At 48.0% G+C, this 12,498-nt stretch overlaps 1 protein-coding gene across 2 annotated transcripts in view; it reads left to right on the plus strand.

Annotated features, from left to right (window-relative positions):
• Window positions 1–12,498, plus strand: part of SCEL (sciellin) — a 141,746-nt gene that overhangs the window by 86,253 nt on the left and 42,995 nt on the right. For both annotated transcript variants that reach the window (XM_073664079.1, XM_073664081.1), the window contains exons 14-15: window positions 8,469–8,540; window positions 9,285–9,344. In XM_073664079.1, the coding sequence (XP_073520180.1) occupies window positions 8,469–8,540; window positions 9,285–9,344 (132 nt within the window). The remainder of the gene's footprint in view (window positions 1–8,468; window positions 8,541–9,284; window positions 9,345–12,498) is intronic.

The raw sequence follows: 12,498 nt of genomic DNA on the forward strand, positions 1-12,498 counted from the left end.
TTGATCACCCTGAGCCACGGAACCGGGTCGCCGCCACGAAGACTACAACCACCAGCATCCACCAAAAAGGGTCCGGCTCCGGGTGTCCCAAGGCCCAGGGGGTGCATCAGAACATTTTCATCACCTTTCACAATCACCAATGGGACAAGGCAGGGATGTGCTCTGTCCCCTCTCTTATACATCCTAGTGACGGAGCACCTGCTCTCATCAATTCGCCATAACCCCAATATTAGGTGGATTGAGGTGGGAGGCACCGAGTACAAGTGCTCTCTATTTGCTGATGATGTCCTAGTATATATCACTCAATCACATATATCCATCCATGCTGTTATGGCTGAAATAGATCACTTTGTTACATGGTCAAATTTTAAAATCAATGCAGCGAAGTCTGAGGCCCTTGATGTCTCCCTCCCCAAATCCATATAGGATTCCATCCAGTCCAACTTTCCCTTTGCCTGGCCCTCACAGGGTATCAAATACTTAGGAATTCCTATTCATAGAGACCTCTCCCATCTATGTTATCTTAATTTTGGGCCCTTTATTGAACAACTCCATACAGACCACGGTTGGCAAGTTAGAACGGTAAGATTCACTACGTGAACCACTGGTGTTTTGTGGAAAAGCACATGTACACTGCGTTCCAAATTATTATGCAAAAAGTGTTTAGGAGTGATAAGGGAAGAATTTGTTTGTTTGTCAGTTAAACTCATTGATGGTGATGTGTGTCAGGGCTCTTTATATCACTGTAAGCAATTGCAGACACCTGTGCTAATTAGTTTGGCAGGTGTGTCCAATGAAAGGCAAGACTACTTAATAAGGTTGTCTCACATTATTAAGCAGCCTACATTTTCTGCCAAAATGGGAAAGAAAAAGGATGTGTCGGCTGCTGAGAAGCAACAAATTGTGGAGTGTTTAGGTCAAGGCATGACTACAATCAACATTGTGCGATGATCAGGATGAAGTGTCTTGGCAATCAAGAAGTATGTAGCTGATTCACAGTACACACGTGTGCGTGCTGATAAGGGCAAATTGAGGACTCTTTCCTACAGGCAATTACGTCAGGTTGAAAGAGCAGCGGCAAAAAAGCCTTGTCATAGCAGCAGACAAGTTTTTGAAGCTGCTTGTGCCTCCAACGTCCCCCGAACAACAAGATGCAGGGTCCTTCAGAGGTTTGCAGCTGTGCATACGCCATCCTGTCGACCTCCTCTATCCACTTCACACAAGCAGAAACGGCTCCAGTGGGCCAAACATTACATGAAGACTGATTTCAAAACAGTTTTGTTCACGGATGAGTGCCGTGCAGCGCTTGATGGTCCAGATGGATGGAGTGGAGGATGGCTGGTTGATGGACACCCCACGCAAACACGGCTACAGCGCCAACAAGGAGGAGGTGGAGTAATGTTTTGGGCTGGAATCATGGGGAGAGAGATTGTCGGCCCCTTTAGGATCCCTGAAGGCGCTAAAGATGAACTCCATAATGTATGTGGATTTTCTCAAACAGCACTTCCTGCCATGGTTCAAGAAGAAGAACCGTGTATTTCACAGCAAGATCATTTTTCTGCATGATAATGCACCATCTCATGCTGCACATAAAACATCTGCATCTCTGGCTGATATGGGCATAAAAGGGGACAAACTTATGGTGTGACCCCCATGCTCCCCTGACCTGTACCCCATTCAGAACCTTTGGAGCATCATTAAAAGGAGTGTCTATGATGGCGGGAGGCAGTTCACATCTAAGCAACAGCTCTGGGAGGGTATTCTGTCCTCATGCAAAACAATTGAAGCAGAAACCATCCAAAACCTGACAAATTCAATGGACGAGAGAGTTCAGAAGCTCCTTTCGAACAAGGGGTCCTATGTGAAAATGTAACATCACCTAGAATAAAGTTTTGAGTTGAAAACTGTTTGATTTCAGTTTCTAACAACCTGCTAATGCTTATAATTTCAAAAATGACCATTTTTTTGGTCTTTATTAAAATGAAAAGGTTGATCGAAAAGTTTGGGGGATCTAAGAGTGTGGCAACCCAGTAGTCATGATTACTTCGAATTCTGACAATATGAGGGTCATGCTGCAGGTAGTGCAGCAAGAAGGCACTTATGTGTCTTGCGCATCTCGGAGCCCCAAAATTATTTTCCGGGCTAGATGCAGCTAAAAATTATTATTAATTTTAAATCTGGTGAAGCTTTAGTATAGATGGCCTAATAGGATCAGTGCTGCACACTGCTACAAAGCCCAAATTATTTTCCAGTCAAGATACAGATAAACATGATTAGTAATTTTAAATCTGGTGGAGCTTATTATAGATGGCCTAATAGAATCAGTGCTGCACACTGCTACAAAGCCCAAATTATTTTCCAGCCAAGATACAGATAAACATGATTAGTAATTTGAAAGCTTAAAACGGTTGGTAGGGTGATTTTAACCAATCATCAAGCTTTTACTCTCCCCAGGATGACACAGGGGTAGAAAAGTCATTTCGGATCCATGATTTGTTCATCTTTATGAACGTGAGTCTGTCTACATTATCAGTGGAGAGCCGCGTGCGCTTATCTGTCAGCACACCACCAGCAGCGCTGAACACACGTTCAGACAGAACGCTGGCTGCGGGGCATGACAAGATCTCCAAGGCGTAAGTGGCTAGCTCCGGCCATTTATCCAGATTGGAAGCCCAAAAAGAGCAAGGGTCCAGTGACACAGTCGTGGCTTCAATGTTTACTTGGAGATACTCCTGTACCATCGTCTCTAGGCGTTGACTATGTGTCAGACTTCTTGTCTCCTGTGGCCTTGCAAAGGATGGGCTAAAAAAGTGGTGAAATGATTCCGCAAAATTGATGTTACCAGCAGATACTGTGGTTCTGTTACGGTTTGAGTGCTGAACACTTGACGGTCCCACGGTTGGCAAGTTGGAACTGTGAGATTCACTACGTGCACCACTGGTATTTTGTGGAAAAGCACATGTAAGATTCTGCAACAGTCTCTGCTGATACTCCTGCATGCGTGCATCCCTTTCTATGGCAGGAATAATTTCTGCAAATTTACTTTTGTACTGGGGATCTAACAGTGTGGCAACCCAGTAGTCAGGATTATTTTTAATTCTCACAATTCGAGGGTCATGTTGCAGGTAGTGCAGCAAGAAGGCACTCATGTGTGTTGCGCATCCAGGAGCACCAAGTCCCTGTTGTGTTGGTGGCGAGGTAACAATCATGCTTCCTTCCTCTGTCCTCTCCCCCCAACCTCGCACAACAGAAATGTGATCAAGGTCTCTCTCATCTGATGAGTCTTCCATCAGTTCGTCCTCCACTTCTTCCTGGGCTCCTGCACCTTCCTCACTAGTTTGGCTGCTACCATGCGCCCTGGTAAAACCATCTCCCCCACCCTCACATGCCTGCCGCCTTGGTGCTGCCGACCGTCTGGACCTTGCAGATGTTAGCCCTTCCGCATACAACTCCTCCTCCTCTACTTCCTCCACCTCCTCTTGTGCCACCACCTGACTCCGAATTCTGTTTAACATGTGCTCCAGCATGTAAATCACCGGAATAGTCATGCTGATAATGGCATCGTCAGCACTAAACATCTTCGTCGCCATTTCAAAACTGTGCAGAAGGGTGCATAGGTCCCTGATCTGAGACCACTCCTCCAGCGTGATTTGCCCCACCTCTGAATCTCGTTGGCCCAGGCTATACGTCAGAACGTATTGCACCAGGGCTTGTCGGTGCTGCCACAGTCGCTGCAACATGTGCAGAGTTGAATTCCACCGGGTAGGCACATCGCATTTTAGCCGGTGAAGTGGCAGGCCCAACGACTTCTGTAGAGATGTAAGTCGCTGAGCTGCGGGATGCGAACGGCGGAAGTGAGCACACAGCGACCGTGCCCTCTGCAGAAGGCCATCTAGTCTGGGATAGTGGGCTAAAAATTGCTGGACAACCAGGTTCAACACGTGAGCCATACAAGGCACGTGTGTGACATTGCCCCGGCGAAGGGCCGCACCCAGGTTTGCAGCATTGTCGCACACGGCCTTCCCTGGTTCAGGTCCAGTGGAGACAACCATTCATGAAATTGGTTCTCCAGAGCTGACCACAACTCCTCAGCTGTGTGACTCACATTTCCCAGACATTTCAATGTAAAAACCGCCTGATGACGTTGAGCCCTACTGCCAGCATAGTAAGGAGGTGTGCAGGATCCCTTCTGCGCAGTTAGAAAGCTTGTGGCATGACCAGACAGGCTTTGGGTGCAGGTGGAAGACCGAGAGGAGGTTGAGGAGGCAGAAGCAGTGGAGGAACTTTGACATAAAGAGGATTGACGCACAACTCGTGGGGACGGCAAGACTTGGACAGCAGCCCCTTGTCCTGCTGTCACCATAGTTACCCAGTGCCCAGTCAGCGACATGTAACGCCCCTGTCCATGCCTACTCGTCCAAGTGTCTGTGGTGAAATGCACCCTGTCACACACAGAGTTTCTCAAAGAAGCGGTGATGTTGTGTGCGACATGCTGGTGGAGCGCAGGCACACCTTTCTTTGAGAAGTAGTGCCGACTGGGCATCTGGTACTGGGGCACTGCGACAGACATAAGGTCTCGAAAATCCTCTGTGTCCACCAGGCGGAAAGGCAGCATTTCTGTAGCCAAGAGCTTGCAGATGGTGAAATTCAACCTCTTAGCTTTCTCATGGCTAGGAGGAAATGGTCTTTTACTTGTCCACATCTGAGGGACCGAGGGCTGGCTATTGTGCTTAGACGGGGTTGATAAGGGTGTCCCCGGCAAACTGCCGGTCTGTGAGGAAGATGCAGGCGGACATGTTAGGTTGCCTTGATCCAAAGGTGGTGCTATCGATGTCGGACAGCGCTCAACACCAGCTGGTGTTACCACCTCCAAAGAAAATGATGACCTGCCAATCACGCTGGCTGTTGCGGGTAAAGAGGTGGCAGGTCTGCGCCCCAAAACAGGTGTGACGGCTGTCCCCCCAGTCACAGAGGATGAAGAGGCCGCGGATGCACAAGATATGGCAGACGGTGATTGGCACGGCCGGCTACGCCGCATTGTAGCACACTGAGCTTCCCACTGCAACTTATGCTTCATGTCCATGTGCCGGTTCATGCATGAAGTACTCAAACTATGTATTTTTTGGCCTCTACTTAGCTTTTGCTGACAAATGTTACAGATAACACGAGTTGGGTCATCTTTATCAATCTGAAAAAATGCCCAGGCTATGGAAGGCTTAGCACCCATGCGACCTGAAGAGCCACCACGACTTGTGGTGAGAGGCAGAGTTGTGTTTGAGGATGCAGTTGTTGACGTGCTTCCAGTACTACGTCTCTGTCCAGGAAGGCGCAACCTGACTTCGTCGTCACTAGCATCTTCCTCCACCTCCTCTGCTGACCTCATCTCTTGGCTGACTGTGGGTTGACAGTAAGTGGGATCTCCAACCTCATCATCATCACCCTGTGCGTTATCACACCCGTCGTCCTCAGAGCCAACCTGTTCCTGCCCTGACAAAAAACTAAAGTTGTCGCTCCAATCAGGTATTTGAGTCTTATCATCGTCTTCCTCATTGTCTCCACCAACAGGAGTTACAGTTTGGGAATGAGGGTCTACATTATGGTCAGAACCTTCTGCGTCTGGTCCTGGATCCGACTCATAAAGATTCTGGGCATCAGTGCAGATCATTTCCTCGTCTGGATTCACAGAAGCGCTGGAGTCGACCTCTGATTCCCAGGCTATAGTATGAGTAAACAGCTCTGCAGACTCAACCATCTGTTCTACCTCATACTCAGACGGGCAGCTGGAGATTTGGGAGCTGTGAGGAAGCAAGTGCGATTGGGGTGACACCTTTGAGGACTGGAGTATTTGTGATGTTGAAGTTGATGTGGAGGAGAGCCCACTTAAAGGAGCACTTGATATCTGTTGAAGCACCTGCTGTTTTTGTGCCTCATCTGGAATTTGTAGCGATTGGCGTGGCCGTAAGAAAGGGATCTTATCACATTGTCCGCTAAAAGAAGTAGACATTTTAGTTTGGCTGGAAGATGGTCTTTCTTCTGCAGATGTTACTGTTGCTTTAACACCTACCCCACGGACACAACCTTTTTTCCCCTTCCCAACACGCCTATTCCCCTTTCCACCAGCAGCAGGCCTTTTTTCACTCATTTTGGTGGTTAACTAATTCACAACTCTGGAGTTGTTTGCACAAAAAAACAATGGATGGGAACCGAGCAGAGCTGAGTGGCCAAACTGTGGTATTAGGCCAAAACTATTGGCTGGGTTAGATGCAGAAAAAAATTATATTCAATTTGCAACCTGATGGAGGTCTGTATAGATGGATTAATAGAACAAGTTCCACACACAGCTAGAAGCCCAATATTTTTTCAGAGGTAGATGCAGAAAAAAAATATATTCAGTTTGCAACCTGATGGAGGTCAGTAAAGATGGACTAATACAACAAGTCCCACACACAGCTAGAAGCCCAATATTTTTTCAGAGGTAGATGCAGAAAAAAAATATATTCAGTTTGCAACCTGATGGAGGTCTGTATAGATGGATTAATAGAACAAGTCCCACACACAGCTAGAAGCCCAATATTTTTTCAGAGCTAGATGCAGAAAAAAATATATTCAGTTTGCAACCTGATGGAGGTCTGTATAGATGGATTAATAGAACAAGTCCCACACACAGCTAGAAGCCCAATATTTTTTCAGAGGTAGATGCAGAAAAAAATATATTCAGTTTGCAACCTGATGGAGGTCTGTATAGATGGATTAATAGAACAAGTCCCACACACAGCTAGAAGCCCAATATTTTTTCAGAGCTAGATGCAGAAAAAAATATATTCAGTTTGCAACCTGATGGAGGTCTGTATAGATGGATTAATAGAACAAGTCCCACACACAGCTAGAAGCCCAATATTTTTTCAGAGGTAGATGCAGAAAAAAATATATTCAGTTTGCAACCTGATGGAGGTCAGTATAGATGGACTAATACAACAAGTCCCACACACAGCTAGAAGCCCAATATTTTTTCAGAGGTAGATGCAGAAAAAAATATATTCAGTTTGCAACCTGATGGAGGTCAGTATAGATGGACTAATACAACAAGTCCCACACACAGCTAGAAGCCCAATATTTTTTCAGAGGTAGATGCAGAAAAAAATATATTCAGTTTGCAACCTGATGGAGGTCTGTATAGATGGATTAATAGAACAAGTCCCACACACAGCTAGAAGCCCAATATTTTTTCAGGGCTAGATGCAGAAAAAAATTATATTCAATTTGCAACCTGATGGAGGTCAGTATAGATGGACTAATAGAATGATGCTATGCCCAAAAGATTTTACTTCACTAGGTGCAGTAAAAAAATTGGTATTCTATACACAGGTGGTATATCTTGCAACACAGATAGGCTACTCCACTGACTAACACACTCTGCAATAGGCCAAAAAGGATTAGCTTTGCTAGATTCAGCCAAATGCTGTGAAAAAAACTTGCACAGCACTGGCACAGACCTGCCTGGCAAAAACTGATAGGAACTGATGTAACCTAGTCCTGAAAAGGACTCCAATTACAATTAGTCTTTACTCCCACAATCTATCTATTTAAGAGCACAGACCTGCCTGATAAAAGTCGTAGGAAATGCTGTAACCTAGTCCTTAAAAGGACTGCAATCACAACTATTCCCTACTCCCAAGCTATCTGTAGATTTGTGCGAAAATTGGCTTGAAATTAACAAGGTATAGCGCACACAGCAACAGCGGTGCCGTCTAACATGCAGCTGCAGCAGTGAGAAAATGGTGGCGACGGGGAAAATGGCTTGGTCTTATAGGGCAAGGACATGTGACATACACTGCCAATGACACATGCCCTTGCTTGTGTGAAAAAAAGCACTTCGCTCCGTGTGTGCGCTGCTGATAGGCTGACAGATTGCACCTCCCCACTGTAAATGCGGGAAAGAGAAAAAAAAATGGAGATCTTCATTATTCCTGCAGAGATCCATCCCCTGCCCCTCCCCCCACCCCGCTGTACACTCAAACTGCGTATTAACATTAATTTTCATCATTACTGAGAAAAAATCCAGTTATGATTTTGGTGCACGAACAGTTATCGAACATAACCTCGAACAGCCGAATTTTTCTCAAATTGTTCGTGTTCGCCGAACGGCTCGAACACCGCCCAAAACAGCTCGAATTTGAGATTGGCGAACAGTTCGAGTAGAACAACGCTCATCTCTAATGAAGATGCCTATTATAAAATGCTGGCTGGCACTTTCTAAATATTTATACTTTCACAAAATATACTGGAATTGCGATATATGATATATTATATTAATGTTACTATAATTCTAACTTTATTTTCTTACGGTACTTCAAAAATATGAAAATTGCTTGAACAACAATAAAGTTTAATTGCATAAAAAATGGCTAATGAAATTACCAACAGGCATGTACTAATATGCAATGTTATAATTAATATTCATTTTTAAGGCCCTCATACCCCAGTAAGCCAGTGACTTCAGAAACTGGAGAAAGAAGAAGTCCAATGGAAAGAAAGCAGAGGTATGGTGGATTCAAGTGGATTTATAGTACTAGTCAGCATCACCTTTTACTTCAATTGAAAATCAAGTCTATTCATCTAAAATCATTCAATTTGATCAGTCATTCATTCTAATGAATGGGACAGTGATAGAAATGTCTGCAACAAATCTGCTGTGTGTGATTATATATCATTCTTTGAGAATTTTAATTTTATGGATTTTACTTTACAAGGTTATTCCTAAAATAGCAAGTCATTCCCTTTCCACAAGATAGGGGATAGCTTGCTGATCACTGAGGATCCTACCATTGTAACGCACAGAGATAACAAATATTTGGCTCTGGAACCGTAGAACGAGACTCTGTAAAGTCCCATTCTGAATGGAGCCGAGCTTGAGCATGTGCACCTTATCTCCATTCAAGATGGGGCTTTGCAGAGTCCTGTTCTCAGGTTCCAGAGCCCCGTTCTTATGATTGCTCTGTGGTCAGACTCCTGGTAATGAGCAAGTTACCCCCTTGCCCATAGTTACGGGATATCTTGCTATTTGAGAAAAACCCTTTAAAATAAAAAGTAGGACACATTCTTGCATGTGCACAGCTTATTTGAAATAATCTAATTATTGGGTCACAATTTCTATCTGTTGCATCAGTAACACTTGATACTTTTCCTTTGGGGAGAACTGACGCTATTACTGTCTGTCACCATCTATAACTAGACTCAGCTATAATAACAGTACATGTTAATCACAGTTCTCCTAATTCTAACAGAAGCCAAGATATTGATAATCTCATTGAAATTTCAACCTCAAAAGTGGCCAGCAATAAAAGGTAATATGTCAGTTCTGTTCTAATCGCAATATATACATTATTTTGTGACCTTGTAATAATTATCCTGTCTGCAGTCACTCCCAATAACCTGATAGTTCTGACATTTTTGACAAACTTTGCAGACAAGTAAACATTGTAAATTGTGATTGACGCGCCCCCTGGGACATATTCCTTTTTGAGGGGAATACCCGGCACCGGATCAGATGGGGGGTTGTAGTCTCCGAGCGGCTGTGACCCGGCCCGTGCCCAGGGCGTCAAACTCAGTGTTATGTGGCAGTCCTACAGATGTTATTAAGAGTTCTTTTGTGTCGACTACGCCACCCGTTGTGATGCGGTCACTGTGGCCGCCGCTGCAGCAGGGTCCGCTGAGGCTGATGGTGGGTGCGCAGCTTGGTGGGATAACCCCCAACGGGAGGGGTATAGCCTCAGAGGGGACAGGTGCAGAGGATGGGGGTTGTGGTGGTGCAGTGCAGACGGCAGTGAAGACAGAGTCGGGTTGTGCAGTTAAGGGTGTTTACTTACTGCAGATGTTGTACTGGTCACTCCAGCTTCGAGTGACCACCCGAGCCGTGCTGCGTCCACCAGGTCCTGGATCCAGCCAACCCCCAAACAAGTCCGGAGCGTGGCCCTGAGCTCTCCTTCTGTCCCGTTCTCTGGCCGTCCCCACCAGTGATCCACCTAGGTCCAGCTCCCTCGGGCCTTCTGTTGGGACACCCTTGGCCCTGGGTTCCCTGACCCTTCATGTGGTGTGCCTTCGGGGTGGATGTGGTGGGTGACCGTGGCAAACGCTGCCCACGGTCTCCGGTCTCTGGCTGGGGAATGTTTTTACCCCCACCAGCTTGGGTTCCGGTACCCTGATGCCGACTCTTCACCCGGGGATTTTAGTTGGGATCTTGGAGTCCTTTTCTTCTGTGCCTCTGGGTCTCTCTCTTTTCTCCTCTCTCACTCTGGGTCTTTCTTCTCCTCTGCTCCTGACTTGTTCTCTGCAACTGACTGACTCTGTTCTTAGTTGGTGCCCACCTTATATACACCCTCTATGTGTGAGCTCAGGTGACCAGCACCCAATGAGCTCCTAACTTTACCCAGGCTGCTCCCCCTATCTGCCCCTACACTACTTGGGATGTACCACCCCCCTCCCACTCCAGCCAGGAACAGACTCGGTCGTACCTGCACATTTCTAAGTGGGAGTACCGTCGGCCTGTTCCTCGGAAATGGGATGTATGTAGTGCATGCAGCCTACCGAGCTCAGTTCCACTCTCCATCCTTATCCGGGAGTGGAATATCACACCTCTGGGTTGAGGTGCAATACCCCTGTAGCAGCCGAATCCTCAGGGTGCTACATTCCCCCCTGGTAAATCACAGCACGTCCTCGGGCTGTAAGACATAAAACAACACCAAAACATACAATTTTTTTTTTTTCATATAAACATAATAAAACATATAAAACATTATATATATATAAAACTTTTCATATAAACATTCTCGTCGTCTCTTGTTTCAGGTTCCTCCTCCGGACACTGTGCAACGTGTGTCCGGGAAAAGTGCGACAGTCTCTTAGAAAAACTGGTTTTCCTATAAAACCGGTAGGGGGCGCTTTAGGAAGCGCAACTATATACAGGGGAAGTTGGCCGCTCTCAGTCCTCGGCCAGGTAGAGGGAAGGGAATGGCTGCTCACAGTCCTCAGCCTGTGGGATTAAGGGGTCAACGGGCAAACAGTTCACTCAGCTGGTCCCAACGGGGACTATATATATGTAGCAACAGTCTCTTTGGTACCCGGTCGGGTAACTATTTACATCTACTGCTCTGCCGCACTCAACGGCGTCTTCCTCCTGCTCTTTGCTTATAGCTGGTTGTAACTTCAGACCCGTCCGGGTCCTCTTGCTCCTCCTCCTCGCACCGCAACTCCTCCTCCGTCAGGCGGTGCACATGGAGGGCGTAAGGTCCTTTGGCACACTTGTGCCGGGTGAAGGTGACCTCGTCTCCGATGTAGAGGTCACGACCTCTGTGCCCCTCCGGCAGATGGGACTCCACGTCTCTGCGCGTGACAAAGACGTCGCCGGGGGTGTTGTTGTCTCTGATGAAGCCCCACCCATGCTGCAGGTTAAACTTTATTACAGTCCCGGTGGTACGGGGACTGTGCGCTGCACGGGGATCCCTCCTGGTCCGGCTCTTCTGCTCCGCGCTCCTTACTTGAGCTTGCTGTTCCCGGACCCGCCTCTCTCTCCGCTCCCTCGCAAACTCCTCGAGCTGTTGGCGGCAGCACTCAGCACGCTCCGCTGCAGCTGCCCTGGTTTCCTGAGTGAACCCCATTAGATCTTCTCCGGTGGGGTCCCACTCAAACTGCGCTTCCGCTAGCGGGGGCGAGATCCTTATTACGGGCTTCGGAGCCGGAATCAGGGGTGCACACATGGCCCCAACCCTCCTCTGGTGCTCCAGTTCGTAATACTTCTGGGGCCAGATGAAAGGCTGCCCGTCCGGCCACGTGTGCTGGGCAAACAAGTCCTCTCCCAGACGCGGCACCCTTGGTTTTACGGGTGCGGGCGCGGTGGTGGTGGCGCCCGGGTTGCCCAGGCCTTGCGGCCAGGCCTGGGGCACCTGGAAGGTGAAGGGCACCGTTAGGACGGCGGCGCCCTGGGCTACCTGGCCTTGCGGCCAGGCCGGAGGCTCCGCGGAGGTAGGGGGCGCTGTTGGTGATGCGACGCCCGGGAATTCTAGGCCCTGCGACCAGGCTGGTGTTACTTCCTGCTTGGTCACGCTCGGGGTCGGTGCGTGTGACGTCACAGGGGTCGCGGCGGCGGCTTCCGGTTGGGGCCTAGTCTGCGTCGGTGACATGGCGTTTTCGGGCACAGCAGGGGGACTTTCGGGCTCTGCGACGGGGAGCTGGGGCAGGTAAGCGGTGTCACGGCTTGGGGTATAGACGTCCCCTTTACCTGCCTCCATGCGTTCGGCTCCCTCCTCGGCGCCGTCTCCGGCCTTGGGTCCTCCCGCGCCATCCTCAGAGGCGGTCTGCTTCCTCATCTCGGCTGGCGTGCTCCGGGTCTTGGTTTGCTGGGCCATCTCTCGGCTCCACTCCGCCAATGTCTCTCGCTGTACCCGGGCCATCCTCCGTGCGAGGCCCTCCAGGGCAGTCTGTGCACACTCCCGGTCTCGGGGG

Source organism: Phyllobates terribilis, unplaced genomic scaffold (genome assembly GCF_046119375.1).
Source record: "Phyllobates terribilis strain yellow unplaced genomic scaffold, ASM4611937v1 Scaffold_2__4_contigs__length_985480577, whole genome shotgun sequence".
Classification (NCBI taxonomy): Eukaryota; Metazoa; Chordata; class Amphibia; order Anura; family Dendrobatidae; genus Phyllobates; species Phyllobates terribilis.